This window comes from Argiope bruennichi, chromosome 3 (assembly GCF_947563725.1).
Source record: "Argiope bruennichi chromosome 3, qqArgBrue1.1, whole genome shotgun sequence".
NCBI classification, from domain to species: Eukaryota; Metazoa; Arthropoda; class Arachnida; order Araneae; family Araneidae; genus Argiope; species Argiope bruennichi.
The window spans coordinates 87,693,060-87,711,758 of record NC_079153.1 but is presented as its reverse complement, the minus strand read 5'-3'; the positions used below and the strand labels follow the sequence as shown (position 1 = coordinate 87,711,758).

The following is an 18,699-nucleotide window of genomic DNA, read 5'->3' as shown; positions in this document are numbered from 1 at the left end:
TAATCTTTTATGTTATATTTAAATGCCTGAATCAAGATGAGAGTTACTATATTTGCAATTCTTGAAGAAATTTGCCTTTGCTCTAAGTTGAAATCGACCTCAAATGCCAATCACCAAATTGTGTAATAGCAATGAAATTTTTCTTAAAATGAGTAAAAAAGGAATCATTGGGGCTTGTTATATCTGTTATTTTACCCTTTAAAGGGCCATTTTTTTCTAGTCATATTATGTTAAAATATTTTTAGGCTTGAAATTAGAATAAGAAAAGGGATTCATTTAGCTTATTAGATCAATTTAATTTGATTAATTAATAATTAAGTAACAAATCAAGACACATCATTTTGTCTGAGATAAAGAACTGAAGCATCTGAGTTTTTGACTTACTAAAAAAATTTGTCAGAACTTATGCCAACCTACATAATTTCATACAAAGATTGATAAATTTGGTGGGAAGCATATTTCCCACTGCCCTAGTAAGGGTTAAAGGAAGAGCAGTGAAATGCATAGACATCGACATAACTTTTTAAAACTTATTGGTGAAGTTAGTTTTCAGATAGTTATCCTTTTCCTTCAAAGCAATACAAATACTGCACTAGGAAATTATTTATCTTTCTTTGCATCCAGTGCAACTATTGTGTCGTCAATAAGATAATAAAGACCGTGTAAACTTTCCAGAGTGACTAGAATTGCCCTATGAATTATCTTCCCTATTTGTTTCTGCATCACATGTGGTCAGTAAATTTTGGCCGGCAGATCTGCTCATCCCTGTTGGAGCTACTGAGTTTTATAGGCTGATTTGGATAACTTTTCTTCTAAAGACCTATCTGTGGATGAGTGAAGGGAATTCATTCGTAAGTTGCATTCGACTGGAAATGTACTGATTAATTCCCTCCATCTCACCCCCCCCCCCCATCTTCCGTATTTTTGAATCATCAAAAATGGCTCGACACAGTAAGGAATTCAAAATTTTCTTAAGCAAAATTATATTTTATAAACTTGTGATTATCTTTGGGTATTTTTCAGGTATCAACTCTACGATATTTTTGCAATATAAGGCATACCTATAGTCCGCCCTAGCCGAAGCCATTCGGATAAAACGATGGGCCGCCGCAAAGCAACCCCTCCCAGCACAATGGCGCAGGACTAACTCTTGAAACTTTCTTTTTCCATCAGACCAGAAGAAAATAAATTTAACCCGCTATCACCGTGCCAATACTGATTAATATCTAACAGTGCTTAAATTCTATGCAACAAATAATTAATGTACTAGTAGACCATTACAGTGATATCACGTTAAATTCTTACTTAATAATCAGGGCATAAATATACACTCTTCAAAGTAAAAAACACAAGAATGACAAAGATTATCCAATTATTTTTGCAAAGATTATTTTTACAATATAAAACTTTGCACTTTTCACTTTGCGAACTTAGACAGGTCTAAAATGTGGAAATTCATCAAAATCTCAAGTTCGAATTCTTCGACAATTACAATACTTTCTCTATATTTCGTAAACGAGTAAGTAAAAAGTGAATATTGTTCTCTCCCACTGGCATTAATAACAATCAGCCAATATCTCTTGCCAAGCCTTTCAGTTCAGACTTTTTTATTACAATATTATTTCCAGAACATTGTTTATTATTTTATTGTTTCCTTTTTCATTTCACCATATGTCGTCATAGAATATTATCTACAATATTTTCTGTTTGGCATTTTTTTTTCAGGTTTTTAGAACATAGAACAATACAATGACCGATAAATTATTGAACTGTTTTATAAATTAAAGATTATTATTATTTGTTGTCCCATTTTGAAAGGAAACGATGCCACCATCAACCCGAAATTTATTTTTAAATCGAATAATTAAAAAAAAAATGTTTAAATTCCAATTCAATGTAGAATTTGCGAATTGCTGAAGGAACTGGAGTTTTATATTTTGAAATTGTTTGATTTATGCCGATATCATCCCCTGTCCCCCGTCATATCTTCATTTTTTTCTGATAATTAAATTCTTATCTTTATTTACTTTGTCGGCTCTTTTGTTGATATTTTTGAATTTTTATATGTTTTAGAAACCAAATACTTATACGTGCTTTTAATCTTTTTTTAAAAAATGGATTAAATATTACATGATAGAAATTTTAAATCATAACTAAAATTAATATACTAGCGATCCCGCCCTAATCATTTACTATATACCGTTTCAAATATTGTTATTTGTCAAGTATATGTAAAACTTACTTGGAATTCCCGCTCTTAAATTTAGAAATACATATATTTGGTTGGGGACAACTAGGACTAAACTAAGTTTCTGAAATGTTTTCTATATGTTTTTAAACTAATTCTTTCAACTTTGAGAAATAAAATTTAATTTTTAAGAGAATACCAATTTTAAGAATAGAAAATTTAAAAGATTATTTGGTTTTAAATACTTTATACTTCTTAAATATTTGATATAATAACTCACCTAAATCTCTTGACTGCTACTTAAACCTAAATTCCAGCTACTGTAAAATTCAGAAATTTTCATGTAAATAATTTTCCTGGAACTAAATGCAAGTACTCATAATGGAGTGCCGACATGGATGAAGATAACTATATTCTTTGAAAATATCTTTATTTTATTTATTTATTGAGGAAATAATTTTGGTTTCATTATAATTGGCAAAAGCGTGCTAGTATGAGATGCAATTAAACTATAAAATAGGCTTCGTATTGCAAAGGAAAAAAAGGCAGTTTTATAAACTATATTTAAATTAATTTTGGAATATTGAGAATATTCTAGATAAAAGGTTATACTCGCCGACTGGCCAAAAAAATCTGTTGCCAAGCCATTTAGTTCAAACTATTTTACTACAATATTATGTCCAGACCATTGTTTATTATTTTATTGTTTCCTTTTTCATCTCACAATAAATCGTAATAGATATTAGCTATAGTATTTTTTGTTTTGGCATTTTTTCTAGGTTTTATTTTCAGAGTAATTGTCAATCAGAAATTAAATGCATGCCGCTGAAAAGCTTTTCTTTTAACTTTTGTGATGCAAAAGTATTATTTGTGCGCCTATATGTTCCGATATTACGGCGAAAAAGCGTAAAATCATTCTATCCTCCTTTAACTCTTTGTAATAGAATCATTAATCGTTCTTGGTGCCAAGGAAAGTATATTCCAAATTTTGTCCATTTCTGTCAAGGGATGTAGAATTCTGCAAGATTCAAACAAATGAACATTTAACTTAAAATAGATAGATATATATTATAAGAATAACCCCCATTATCACTTTATAAATATGTTTTTAATTAGAAATATCTGAAATTCTTCCCAATAAACACACTTATTGCAGAGGTTGGAAACACAATTACATAATCAAAAGATATTAACAATGAAATGCCCACATACAAAGGTTTATGATTGAAAACTAATTTTGATTTTGTGAATGAACACAATGTGTTCTTTGTTGTCTATTTTAACACAAATATGAATTTTCCTTGATCAGATTAAGCCTATATACACTTCATTTCTGATTAAGTTCTTAAAAATTTATTTCTAAGTTTCCTCCCCGCACCGTTCTTTTTTTTTTTTTTCTCATACTGTAATCGATACTCCACTATTCATTCATTTTTTGTGAGAAAAATTGTTTTACACCATCACAATTATAAAAACAGATTATTCCTACAACATTATATACTAATTAAGTATATTTTGCCATATCCAATTAAGCCCGTCGTTAGTGAAGTGGTTATAGTTTTCCTGTGAAACGTTTAATTATATTTACAGCCCCTTTAACAAACATAGTGCCAGAAATGGGATTTGAATTCCCACCAACATTTGTGGTCTATAACTTTCAGATATGAGTAGCTAGCATACGAATTCAATTTTCTTAGTAGAAACCATACCTATATAAATGGTGGATCTTGAATCTTTTGGTGGATCGAGTCTTAAACTCATCTATCTCTGATTGCTCCACTGTGGAGTTTATTGTTTTCCTAACGTTACATGTTTCCTTGGATCTCATAGATTTAGCATTTCAAAGTCGAGTGCACAATTATTTACATTGAAGAGATTAGAGTTAATAATCAGATTAGTAGGAAGTGAAAATCTGTTTGTTTGTCTGGGCTTCAGCTTAATTGGGAAAATAAAGATAATTCTACAAAATTTAGAGAAAATGACCTTAAATACAGTTAATTGGATTATTATACAATCGTATATTAAATGGGAGGTGTAATGTAAAAGTTTAATGTGAGTTTCTGGCTCTAATTTTATTTTCTTTATCTTAATCAAAGTTATAATGTAAGTCAAAAAATAGCAACAATGCTTGTGTTGCGTCAAAATGGGGTGTTTTCTATTTATATCTTGTTTCGGAGCAACATCAAAGCCATTTTGGGAGAGGACGGTTTAATTTTGAGTAGTGTTCTAATGACAGCAAAACGAGACATTAATCTGGGATTCTCAGAACAAATGGAAAGTCGGACTTCTAGAGATGAGTTAATTGTACATATAAATATATTGTCAAATATATAACATTCTACAACTACATCTGATTCTGTTATAATTAAGTAGAGAAGAACAGAACACCATATATGGGAATGCCTGCCGAAATATCATTCTGGAAACTCAAAGTACTATCTCAAAGTTGCGATTGTACTTTCTGTTTGCACCCTCGACAAGAGAACAGGGCTGTTCTCTCATTGAGCCATGCTTGCGTTTTTTGGGTTCGGGCCGAGCAAACAAACTCCCTTAATATGAACCCAGGAAATTTTTTCAAGAGCTAAAAGCCAAAATAAAACCACTTAGCTCGTACCACCAGGCATCACTGATATAGGAGTAGTCGTCTAGGGGGCTGACTCTTAATTGTAGTAGGAAGGATCAGAATACTCTTACTCACTTTCTCAGTGGGTACTTTAGAACTATGTAATATTTTGAGGGTTCTAAACGCTTCGTTTTATGGAAGAAGCTACACCTGATCACATTCTTATGTGTCTGAACCTCTCCGGGCAGGATCTTATTGACAATCCATTGTTAGTATTGGACTCCTTCAGGGTGCTCAATTTCATAAACTTGATACAGTTCTGCTGTTCTTGGGGATGCGCTACAACAACATATGAACTCAAACGTTGATGCTGAAATACTGCTACATTGCTTTGTTGTTCATGAATTTTCAAACATCTTCAGATACCAGTTATGCTCTTGAACATATAGTTCCTATGAAAATGTGGTGCTGTCCGTGGGAAAAGTATAAGCTGGAAACCAGCATGGGATATTACTTCTCTATCGAAACGATTTTTCTAGCGAATGCACTTATTGTTTCTATCCCCATCATGTATTCTGTTATTGCTTGCGTTATATTTCTGACATACTTGCAATTTATTGAGCAATTGTTCTGAATCATCCTGTGAGATTAAATATAATTTTACAACTTTGATTCATATTTTATTCATATCGAACCTTTTCCTGTAAACAGGTACCTTTGACTCCAGTTGCTAGAGCATCGAATCCAGCATTGGCTGAAAACTTCCAGAGCAGCTCCACTGACGGAGATTTCTCAACCAGTATTGAAAAGCCAACTTTATCGCAGCAGTACCTGCTTGGTAAACCTGGCTTGCCCAAAGCTCATTACTATTTGCTTCTATTCATTCAAGGATTCCTATCAACCATTCATAACGGCGTATTGCTGTCCATACAGGTAATGTGAATTTATTATTTGCTGCATTGATAGCCAGTTTTTTTTTCCTTTTACCAAATCTTAGTCTATGTTGCAACTGTGGTCAGTGGTGGTGCTTAAATAAGAACTTCCAACTCTCGGTGCCTTCAGATACTTTTTTATTAACAATAACAACAGAGTTTAACGCTCAGGGTAAATTCCATTACCGCTGGGGTCCGTGCCTGCCACGCAAGTCCCCGTTCATGGGGTGGATGTTTACAAACAGGAAGTAAACAACAGGAGGGAGCACCATCTATGTACAATCCGCAACAGTCTAAAAGTGAATATAATGAAATCTCTTTAATAGTTCATCTAAGAGACCATTTTTTACGACATATTTCTGAACTTCGGTTTGATGCTCTAACTTATATATTATCTTTAGTGAATTTTAAAATTAACCACTGGAAACGACCTACTACCAAATATTATAAGTTGCTTTATTTAGCATTGCAATGCAATTGTATGTATCTAATTTTTAATGAAAACTCATAATAATTTTAATTGAAAAAGTTCATATATTAAAATATGAGATAATATTATTAAATTCTAAAATATAAAGAAATTTCAACTTTTGAACAATTGAGCAACATTTAATGATATTTATAGTTTTTTAATAATGCATTAATTGTTCTTTCCCATGAGAAGCTAAACATATTTATTTTCTTTCTTACTTTTTATCACAGAATGAGTAACAATAAAAGAAGCATGCTAACAATATCACAGAACAAGTAATATTTCTCATTATTTGTCACATTACGATATCTGTTACTACAATACGTTCCAAGAAGCGATTTCTACCCACTCCATTCATTAATCAATTATTAACTTTTCTAAATAAAATTCGGGAAGACTTTGAGTTTTCTGATGTAAGAATCTTTGGCAAATTTATCTGCGACGTCCTTTACTGTGTAGTGACGTACTACTTTAAAATAATATTAATTATTAATAATGCGGCGAATGTGATATCTTCCATGAAGACAGATACATACTCTTCTTATGTATTAATAACAAATATCGCCAAATGACTGACATATTCCAAAATACACGCCAAATCAAATTTCATCTAGATTCCTTAATTTTTATAAAACAAATTCGAAGTTCGTCTTGAAATTGATTTTCATTTCTAGTTAATTATCACGATTGGTAATTATTACATTAAATCATAAGTGAACAATGAACATTCTTAATATTATTTTCACTTATTTTAGAGTGAGATTAATGCCATAAACCATCAGGAATGGTCTCCCCGAAACTTTCTTGCCTTATCTCCAATAAAAGTCTTGTCTTTCACGTCCGAGCAAAAAATTTTGGACCTTGGGTAAAGCCGCAAATTCCTTGGGGAAATTGTATGGGGTTATGATAATTATGGATATGGGTAAATTATTTGTATGACAAAATGTATGGGATTGTTGAATAATAGTATAGAAATATAGATATTTGGTAATAATTTAATTTTACGACTAATTTTGCACATTTTTAATGTATTCATCTCCAGAATATGTATTTTTAGGGCCAATTTTTGCTGGCCATTTGACACGGAGCTACAATTGCAATCACAAGATAACGTGCCGAATTTATTTATTTTTTATTTCGTTTATAAGTTACTGCGTTTATATATGTTAAAGACAGACTACAGATAATCACCCTTTGGGCAGATTTGGTTCAAAATTTGATAAATATCTATATTTTAAATGCTAAACCTGCATATCAAAATTTATTTACCTAGCTCTTTCCGTTTTGTAGTTATTGAGTTCATTTGTGCTCGTACAGCCACCCAGCCAGACTTCCTTTTAATGGATTTCGTTCAAAATTTTATTAGTCGTAATGCCATATACCAAATTTCAGCCGTCTAGCTGAAAATGTCTTTGAGTTATGTGTTCACATAGAGACGGGCATAATGCCAAAAGTGTGTCTTTCGGACCCAAGGAAGTCTAAAGGGTGTGGATTCGTCAAAATTTCGAATTCGAATTTTCAGAAGATTATAATCCTTCCTATATCAGAAATTTAAAATGGCATATAATGTAAAATTTTAAATGAATCCTAAAAATAGTATTGAATCAATTCGAATCCTTTGATTCTTAAATGATCATTCACAATTTCTGCATACTGTTTCACCTTTTGGCCGGTCATTCATGAGCATTTCCCGCCAATTCATTATTTTCAGTATTTCATTTTTTGAGATATCCATTTCGAACGGTTATTCACCCTCATTTAACACTAACTTCACTTCAGTTTCCTAATGAATGCCTTTTTAAAGTACAGTGCAATAATCTTAGATTTTCCTTTCTCTCTTATTTTCTGAGTTTCTATTTCAAACAGCACAATGAAATTGGACTGAAATGAGATAAGAATGGATATCCACCCTTCTAATCCATGCCATGTCAATTCTGTCCGGTTTTTCGCATTGAAGATCGATTTTAGAGTCCTTTAAGTTTACCGAAGTACTTAAAATTCTTAAAAACTATAATAATTATTTATAAAAACTTCTTTGAGCTAAGAGACAATCGGAAGGGACTTAAAAGTAAAAACGACTTATGGGTAGGACGGAAAACGTTTAGAAAACTATGAGTTTGATGAATTTAATTTGATATATAGCTGTCACAAAACATCTAAAGTTTTAATCAAAACCATTAAGGGAAATATGCTTTTTTCCTAAATTCGTGCTTGATTTTTTTTTATTGTACTTTGAAAATGTACAAAATTGGATCTTATTCTTACATATTATACATATATATTTTTTAAATTTGTTTCGAAATCGATCTCAAATTTCATGACATTATTACATCCTCATTTTATTATTACCTTAGTTTAGCTGCATGTTGCCACAGCTGCTGCGAAAATATATTCACAAGAGCAATGGCAACGCATTTATTCATAATTAATTTGCTTTGATTAGAATTTCAAATAATTTTTTAACAGTTATAGAAACCGAAAATAACACATCTTTCGAACAAAGCAACATTAAATATGTATTTCTAATTTTAAGATAAAAAAAAGAACCATTTTATTCCAAATTCAAATATGTATTTGCTGTAAAACATTAAAATTACAAACTCCAAAAACAAGTCTTACAAACCGTTTGCTGGAAAGATATTTTTAGATAATTTTAGAGAGTTTTCATTGATACCAGATGAGAAAGTTTAGTTGCGTAACAATAACTTTCAACTGCGCCTTGTAAGCGACTTTCTTATGTGGAAATTTACGAGAAAATCGAAGGTGGAACATTCCCGATTCTTTCTACATTCCTCTCGCCGGGCTTTCGTAATACTTGCAACGAAAGTGGATTTGAAAATTATATATTTTTTAATACACATTTCTTTGAAAAACTGGTATTCAAACAAAAGTTTTTAACAGTTTGCGGTATCTTTAATGGTTTTGGCCTTGAAAGAATAAAAGCATGAAAAGTTGCTTATTCTAAATTAGTTGCATTCGACTTTTTTAAGCCGACCTTCACTTTTTTTTATTAGTTAAGTACTTATCCTCGCCTGTTTATTCTGGATTTTAGGTGGGGAAAATTAATGACATTTCATTGCCACCGTTAAAAAACACAATTAAAAATTCTTATTTAAACATGAGCATTGTCTTATCGTGAAAAGAATAATCATGTGACAAAATTAAGTACCTGATGAATAAGAACGCAAACTAATGTGATATGATTCTCTTTGAAATGAAAAGTGATATGATTCTCTTTGAAATGAAAAGTGATATGATTCTCTTTGAAATGAAAAGTGATATGATTCTCTTTGCTGTTATATTATACAATCTCAACTGAAATTTAAGTTATTAATCTTTTTATTAATATTGTTCTTTAAATTTAGGTTATTTATATAACACTTTTTGATTCATCTGTTTTGAACAGTTAAATACATTTCGACATTTATACATTCTTCATTCGTCATTCAAAATCTTCATTTTGGCGCGGTCGATGTCTAATTTTTTTTATCTAATAAAAATTCAATTTTATTCACTATTATGATTTTTTTTGTAAAATTTGCTATGCAATCATTTGTATTTTGTTCAACATATGTATGCATCATCGCTTGTTTTTGAAACCTGGTTAACCAATTATACCGTGTAATTTCTGTAAAAATATGTATTCATATTTTCATTCGTCATTACATGTAAAAAAATCCTCTCGGCAAGTTGAAAAACAAAGATCGAATTTTTATCATCTATGTTAATATTTTCAGATTTTTTTCAATCATAATCAAAAACAATGAAATACTGCATAGAGAATTGCTTTATTGATATTGCGTGATTCAGCATTTATTGAAAATAAATATTTAAAATGATTTATATTTCTGCATTTAAACAAATAAATAATTATAATCAAATACATTCAAAAGAACTGAAGCCCGCACAGCTACTGAAATTTTCTAAAGTTAACCATTTTTACATAATTTTGTTAATTAATATCTCTGATCCTTTACTTTTAATTTAATTGATTTTCTTCAAGCTATTAAACTTTAACTTTCTTCATTTAATCAATTTCAAACTAAAGAAAGTCAGTAAGCGTAAAAGCTTTTTTCTTCTTTATTTAAATGTGGCAATACAGATCTCATTGAATATAGTCAAAGTTAAAGATTGAAAGTCACATTTTAGCCCCTAACTTTTAAACAGCTGTATCTTTCGAAAAACTTTTAACCCAAAATTTTTTTGTCTTAATGAGATACTATAATGTCTTTTTTTTTTCTATCTTCGATTAAAAAGAAGTTATAGGAAATTGAAAACTTCAACCACTGTCCTTTCTCTCCCTTTGAGCTAATGTCCCTTCTACAAATTCATTCAATATTTTTACTCTCCTTAAAACAAATCAAGAACAAGCTTTCTGTGGGGAACTTAAAATTAAAGATAAATCAGTTTTCCAACTTGTAATTTATTGTAGTAATACATATCAATATTTTGTGTATTTTTCAAAAATACATCCTTTTTTGCTTTCTCGTGTACGTATAGAAATCGTCAAAAATTTCGAGCTCCAGATTTTGACGAATCTCATTTTAGATCACCTTGAGTATGAAAAACACACTTTTGGGAAATAATTGCCTATCTGTCTATGACAAAGATAACTCAAAAACGCTTTAAGCTAGATGGCAGGAATTTAGTGCATGGTCTTTACAAAAAAATTGCAGATTTCTATCAAATTTTGAGCAAAACCTGTTCAGAAGTTCGTCTGTCCGTCAGTTCGAATATAACTTAACACGATAACTACAAAATGGAGAGAGATAGATAAAATTCGGTGCACAGATTTAACATCTATAGCGTAGACACCTATCAAATTTTGAGCCAAATCCAACATCGTGTTGATTGTCTGTCGGTCTGTACTTTCAGAAACATATGTGGTGAAAGTTAATAAGCCAGTTAACAGCTACGATACACGGGCAAATTGTGGTCATCTTACTCGGCGGCGAACCACAAGCTCACAGGTTCTATCCTCGCCCATACCAATCCGCCACTTTGGTGACCTCGGACGATAAACCTTCAACCTTCGTACCATCTACCTGCAGCAACCCAAAGTCGTCAGACTCACTTGACGCAACAGCAACCACTCACCCACACACGCTCGCCATAACGCTTGGTGCTACTCAAATGGGTACAGGCGCATTAGACTCAACAGCTAATATATCACCACTCAATAGCCATATCGTTCGTCTCACTTCCGACTCACTGGAGGGAGACTCTGTGGTGAAAGCTTATAAGCCAGTTAACAGCTACGATAAACGGGCATAACGTATTGTGAGCATGTTACTCGGCTGCGAATCACAAGGTCCCAAGTTCTATCCTCGCTCATCGCAAATTCGCTACACATGTAAACGAGATAATTCAAAAACTTTAGTGATTTAAATGCATGAAATGTGGTATGGGATTTTTTTGACTATATGTGCAATTTTGTGTCAAATCTTTGCTTCAATCGGTTGAGAAAACGTGTCTAATGCACAAATTCTATTTTTCGGATACTATTAACGGCATGTTGAGAGATTAATCACAAATGATGACACGATGGATGTTGAATTACGCTTTACTATGAAGGATGATAGTAAAAAATGTCAAATCCACATCAAAGGTTAATATTTCATAGTCATTGTACACGAATGCGATAAAAGACATTCTTTGGCAGGATCAGTTTATTAAAGAACATGCGAGAAAGTTTTGTGAAGATCACTATCGTTGGTTTTTCTATCTTCAATCATAAAGAAGTTATAAGAAAATGAAAATTTTAACTGTCATTTTCTCCTTTAATGGCACATCTACAAATTCATTCAATTTTTTTACTCTTCTTACACCATATCAAGAACAAGTTTTCTGAAGGAGGCTAAAAATTAAAGATAAATCAAATTTTTTTTTCTTTTTCCAATTTGTAATTTACATTAGAGATACATTTAATTTCTGATTCAAATTTTTTTCCTGTATATTGTTCTTAAAAGTATTATTTTTCAAAAATACATCATTTTTATTAAACCTATTTATAATAATAAAACTTGCTAAATTCGTATAGAAAAAATTGCAAGAACTTAATCTTCTAAAGGAAGATCATAGTAGTTGAGTTTGGTTTGGTTATATTAACGTCCCGTTTGAAGCAACACTAGGGCTATTTTGGGACGGACCTCGTAATTTTGAACCGCGGTCCGATGACGAGGACGACACCTGAGCTGGCACCCCCCCCTCTCCACATCACACCACACCAGCGAGAGGACGTTTGGTCATGACGGCATAGTAGTTGAGATTAATAAGAATGTAACACATATCTTGGAGAAGGGCATCAGTTGAATTCAAAACATTTCATAATTGAATCCAAAAAATTTTCATTATTTTTTCATATATTTAAAAATGTTTTTTTTTTTTTAATTAAGGAATGAAAATTTTTTTTTATTATTATTATTTTCTTTCGCAATGTTATAATAAATTTTTACTTTCTTATTTATTTCACTGATATTTTTGTAGAATCTGCAAATAAATCTTTTTCTTCAAAAGGTTCTTCTAACAAAGCTTCTTCTTTTTTCTTACTAATATGTCAAAAAATATATCTGGTATATGAGATTATATTTTCTATTATTATTTGATTTTTATTAACTTGTTTAAATCCAGCTAACATGCTGATAGGCATGGAAACCTCACGCACATAAAATGCTATCAGTTTCAGTCTCAGAATCAATTACGGATTTTACATGAGGATTAACAAAATGTATTCGCCACATCACATAAGAGAACTTGCTGTTAGATATCAATGAAATGGACTGATATTTTTTTATGTCATTGTGGCGTTATATGTACACAATGGGCAGAACGCGTAAAGGTTCTAAAATAACATGGCTTAATGTCTATCACAACTTAAACTCTGGAATACAGAGAACGCCACTTAATGTAATCGCTGCTAATGTTATCCTTAACTTTATGCTATCAGAATCTGTTGCCCTGAACCAACGTATTCAAATGTACACAAAAATATTTGTTTAACACGTTTGCTGCCACGACTTTCCCTAGATATTTGGATCATCTATCTTATTAGATAAACCTTTCTTTGCTATCTCTTAACTATAGTCGAGAAGGGTGTCAGCTAATTAGATAGATAGTAAGCACAATTTTATAGTAGCTATGACGCATAGATATGCTATGCGGCTATAATAGTGTTCATGTGATAAATGCATCGTTTAAAGTTATCAGATTTGAAATACAGAATGGATCGATCCTTCATTTTCAACAAATCTTAATGATTGACATTCGTGGAATTTCTTGCTGCATTTGTGAAGAACTTTCAGAAAGCCATTTTCTTTTCGGAATAGATTTTACAATTTTTTTTTTTTTTTTTTTTTTTTTTGTCTGGACTGGAGTGATCTGGATTCGTTTAAGCTGAAAGCTAGGGTGTCAGAAATGACATGAAATCTATTGTACAGACATAAAACATTATTGCCTGCGATTGAATTATGAAAACAAAATGAATAAAAAAAAAGAACTGAATTTATTTGAGTGTTAAATACAAAATTAAAATTCTTGACAAGCCTTAAAATTTACCTAAAATGAGTCAAACACAATGCTGCAGCGCTGAAGGAAATTCCATTTTGCGTTTTTCTTTGTGAAATTTTGAAAAATCGTGAACTTTTTTGTAAGCAGCACCAAGCAATAAAGTGAATTGATTTGGATGGGGACGAAAGTGTGTAGAAAACTCACCAAGGAAAATGTCGAAATGGACCCAGCACTTGAGATTTTTAGACTAGACATACAGCATCAATTTTCCAAAACATTTCAATTACAGACAATATGTAAGTGAACTGCTAAGGGGTAAGGATAAGAACAATTAAGGATTTTTTTCAATTATTATTTTTGAAATATATTACAGAAGCCTTGTTCCCTCCCCCTTTTTTTTCTTGCTGTAATAAAAATGTATTTGATTTTATCCGATTTGGTTATTGCTATCATCGATTAATGCTATGACCCTAAGTGATCACATTACGCGGCAGTTACTGTAGTTTATTGAGTGATGACAATCAAACTATGCAAGAGCGATTGATTGTTTATTAAAATTAAACAATTCCCTCAATTAAAGTTATAATACTTGACGGTACATCTAATATTGTTATAAATTATTATATATATAAAAGATCATCTATATTATTTTCTCTTCCACATTTTTGAATGAAATTTTCTAAATTTCAACTACCTTTATTCGTTTGTAGACTTATTCCTGCCTACCCTATGGAAGCATCGCCTACCATCTGACGGTAACTCTTTCGAGCTTCGCCAACCCTCTGTGCTGCTTCGTTGCTATATTCTTTCCAGTGACCAACATCTATGCAGTAGCGGGACTATCGACCTTCACCACCGCATGGTCCATCTATGTTCTGGTCATCGCCCTTCTCAGTCCAACGCCGCCTTTTGTGGGCTTGGCAATAGGAGCTGCTCTAATTGTAAGTACTTTCGTCTGGAAGAAAAATCATCTAATTCTTCGCGATGAATGATATAAAACTTGTTTTGATGGATCTTCGATAAGATAAATATGGAATGAACGCTTTCAAACCAGACGCATCGATTACAAATGGATATAACTTTCAATTAATAACGAAAGAAAGGAAAAGAATTTGAACACAAAACAGAAGAAAGTTTCAAATTTTGTTTGTGTGATAATTGATCATTGTGACCGAACTTGGTAGCACAGACAGCAACTGTACGGTAATTTATTTCATCACCATATAAAGCATTCTAAGGCATTTTTCTTTGAAGCATTCTTTATGTGTACTTATAGTTTGTTTATTGTCGCCAAGCATTAAAACAAAGTGTGGAACACATCCCAATGAATTGAAGGCTTTCTTTTTTTTTTTTTTTTTTACTTAACGTTCCATTTTAAAGCAACACTAGGGCTATTTTGGGACGGACTTCTCAATTTTTGAACCGTGGTTAGACGACGAGGACGACACTTGAGCTAGCATCACTCTCTCCAAATTTCCACATTCCGACGGATTTAGCGTACACCAGACCTTCTTACACGGTTGTTCCTTACCTTACCACCAGGCCACCAAATCCCAATGAAATGAAAGCATAAAGGGATTTTAGAAAATTTAGATAGTCACAAGCAGGACATAATGTAGGCATCAGACAAACATCAGTAGATGCGAACAAGTTTCACAGTATTTGGAGAGAAATGGACATTGAGTATGTGACTAAGGATAATATACAAAGCAATTATTATTATGCATGCAAACAAATTTTTAATCTTCTTCTATAGAGTAAGAGGTCAGAAATGAAAAACCAAACAATAATTGCTTAGGAACAATGTAATATGATTTTCTTTCGATCCCGGTGTTTGAACGAATACAATTTTTTTTTTTCTCAATAAATGAGGAACATATTTTTTTTTATTCAAAATCTATTTTCAAACTGCTTAAAAAATTTTTTTTATTGGATTTTCAGTCATTTTCAGTAAAGTTTATTTCTTAAAATTCCCTAATTAAAAATATATGTTTACATATATTTTATATAAATATTATATATATTTTACAGTGATACTTATCTTTATTTTAGCAAGGATGGTAATATATAAAGATGATATTGGATTCATTTATTGTGTGCATGTTATCGTTGCTGTAGTAAATTCCGAAAAAATTTAAAAAATAAAATAAAGATAATTAGCTAAGATTAGCCACCGTTTCTCGCCAAGCACATCAAAATCTTACTAACCGTCCAAACTCTCGCCAATTTGGATGGCTAGTAGAAATGGTAATCAGTGACTATTGGGGTTGCAATAAAGATTTGACAGGATTTATTTGGCGGGAAATCGCGTCAAAATAATTCAACTTTGGCGACTGGACATTATTTTTAGGTTTAGTTGGTAGCTGAATGAATTCTAAAGCATTATCAAATTATAATGTTTCTGATTAAACGTTCAAATATCATTATACTATGAATAAATTTACAGCTTTGAAGTCGTTTTAAATTCATCCGTTCCGCCGCCAGAACTTATATAACAACAACTTCAAGGATTTTTCTTTAATTTCAGGTCATAGCCTGGATCATGGTATCTGGCTCTGTAGCATTCACCAAAGCATGCATCGCTTCCATTTTAAGAAGAGAAGGCGGCCAAGTGGCTCTGTTCCGTTGTGGTGTGGTTACACAACTAGGGTCTGCAATTGGTGCTCTAGTGACATTTTTATTGATTCAGTACACGACGCTTTTTAAATCCTACACACCATGCTCTTGAAACACAAGTAATGTGCTAGATGTGTAAACAAAACTATTCTAAAACTTAATAGTTATGCGATGCCTCTTAGGAAATAATGTTTTGGATGTTATGTTTACAGAAAGAATGTTAAAGTTTCTATTGGTAACTGTCAGAAAATGTGAGGTATTGCAAAGCTTTTGAAGGAAAAAGGACAAAACAGTATTTCTTTTAACTAGTCGCTCAAAACTTATATTTATAATATATAATTTGTATATGTGTTTTTATTATTTTATTTAATCTTCTTCATGAAAGTTTTGAAAGATACAAAAACATAATAGTATCTTTGAATTACATATAATATTTAATAAGGGATACATCGGAACAAAAGTTAATTACTGCAAACATACTCAACGTGTATGTTGAATACCAACGTGTATATCATGTCATAAAATATATATAAAAATATTACACATAAAAATGTGCATAATTTTAGTGTAATTTTTATAATTTTTTTTTTTTAAAAATGCCTAATTATGAAATTTTTATTTAAGTTCTTTGCATTGGACATAGAATATTCTTGTTTAAAATGACATTTTTAAAAATATATCTGCTGTTTACATTCAAAGGAGTAGTCATGACCAGCGACAAATAAAAAACAGTATGGCTGTTAAAAATAATTCTTTCCAAAAAAGAATTGGCAGTTTTCCATCCTAGGAAATAAATTAGAGATTGTCTTAAAAATGAAGGGGGGGGGGGATCAATAGACTGAATTAAAATAAAAATAATGTTTTAGTTACAGATCAAATAAATGGTATGTTTCAATTATTATAACAAGTGTGTTCTTGATATCTTAATTTTTTTAATCTAAAGAATTAAATATTACTCTGCATTCAGTATTGTACTGCAATAGCTTTTTTTTTCTTTGTGCTATAATAGGAGTTGTTATGACAATATTGGATTTTCACTCTCCTTGTAGAATTTATTTGTAAATGGCTCTTAATTGGAGCCATTAGTATTATATTCCTACATATGACCATATTCACATAAATGAGATAAACTTGAACATAGTGAAAAGTGGAGAGATGCAAAGATTTCTTCTTTAATTTTGCAAATGCGGCAAAGCATTATCCATTTTCCATATAAAAATAACATCCCCACCTTTTATTTTAAGTAAAATCTTGAGATTTTGTTTTAATGTAATACAAATTAGTAATTAGTAGTTAGTAAATAAAGATTCTTTTGAAGAAAATTTTGCTGATATAATTCAAATACTAAATTATTTTTAAACATTCAGCAATAAATTATTGAATATCATAAAATATTTTTTGTTTGTTCATAAGGAATGTTTTCTTTATAATTTTTGAAAAAGATTATTGGAATCATATATTCCTATTATCTACCTAAATCTTATCTTAACTATTTATTTAAATTGTCATAATATGATTAAACATTGACAAATATGCAAAAAGGTTATTAATAAATGCTTTTTATTTATAAAAAAATGTTCATTCTTTCTAAAACAAATTATGAATTTTGTATAAAAATACTTATTATTTCTCTTAATATACATACACCATCAGTTCATTAAAAAGAAACTATATAGAAAAATCAGAAATGAAAAATATTTGAAAACAGTGGAAATAATACTGTAAATTATTTGTAAATGCAAAACAATAAAATCAACTTATAAATATAATAAATTTTGCTTATTACAGAAAAATTAATTTATGCACAAAAATGTGTAAAATAAACATTTATAATTACAAAACATAAAACCACAAAAACCAAAATAAATTTGATTCTATACTTAAATTGATCATTCAAATATTTATAATTAGAGGTTTTTAAAAATTGCAAAATTATTATTCATACATAAGTAACAATTGAATATATTATTCTGGATTAATTACTTCATAATCGTTTACATGTGTTTTAAATAAAATTGCCCTCAAAATATATCTTTCATAGATTGAAAAAGGAAATTCTATTGTCAATAAGATATTGACAATATGAATAGCTTTAGACAATATGAAGATAGCAACATTATATTTGATATTTCCTTTAAAAGTATATTCAATAACTTCTTGAAGAGAAATTTAATACAGTAGTTTATAAAATGCTTCAGAAAATCTTGAAATCAGTACTTATAATATAATTTAGAATATAAACATTATTAAAAAGACACAATCTCAATAATCACACATTTTAATAAAGTTGGAAATGAAGAGATTCTGGAACATTATAAACAGTAATAACTATATATAAACTTAAAATATATAAATCAACAATGAGGCAATACCTGTAAAATAATATAAATTATCTTCAAATTATGATATATAAATCAATAGC

The 18,699-nt window shown here is 30.5% G+C and overlaps 1 protein-coding gene across 7 annotated transcripts in view; it reads left to right on the top strand.

Annotated features, from left to right (window-relative positions):
- The window catches only part of LOC129963246 (solute carrier family 52, riboflavin transporter, member 3-B-like), a 59,458-nt gene extending 41,672 nt beyond the window's left edge, over positions 1–17,786 (top strand). For 3 of the 7 annotated variants that reach the window (XM_056077475.1, XM_056077476.1, XM_056077477.1), the window contains exons 4-6: positions 5,463–5,684; positions 14,372–14,602; positions 16,189–17,779. In XM_056077475.1, coding sequence (XP_055933450.1) covers positions 5,463–5,684; positions 14,372–14,602; positions 16,189–16,389 — 654 coding nt within the window. In that variant the 3' untranslated portion in view covers positions 16,390–17,779. Of the gene's footprint in view, positions 1–5,462; positions 5,685–14,371; positions 14,603–16,188 lie in introns of all 7 variants that reach the window. The other 4 variants (XM_056077479.1, XM_056077481.1, XM_056077474.1 and 1 more) reach the window with 3 other exon arrangements.
- The last annotated feature ends 913 nt before the right edge of the window (positions 17,787–18,699 follow it).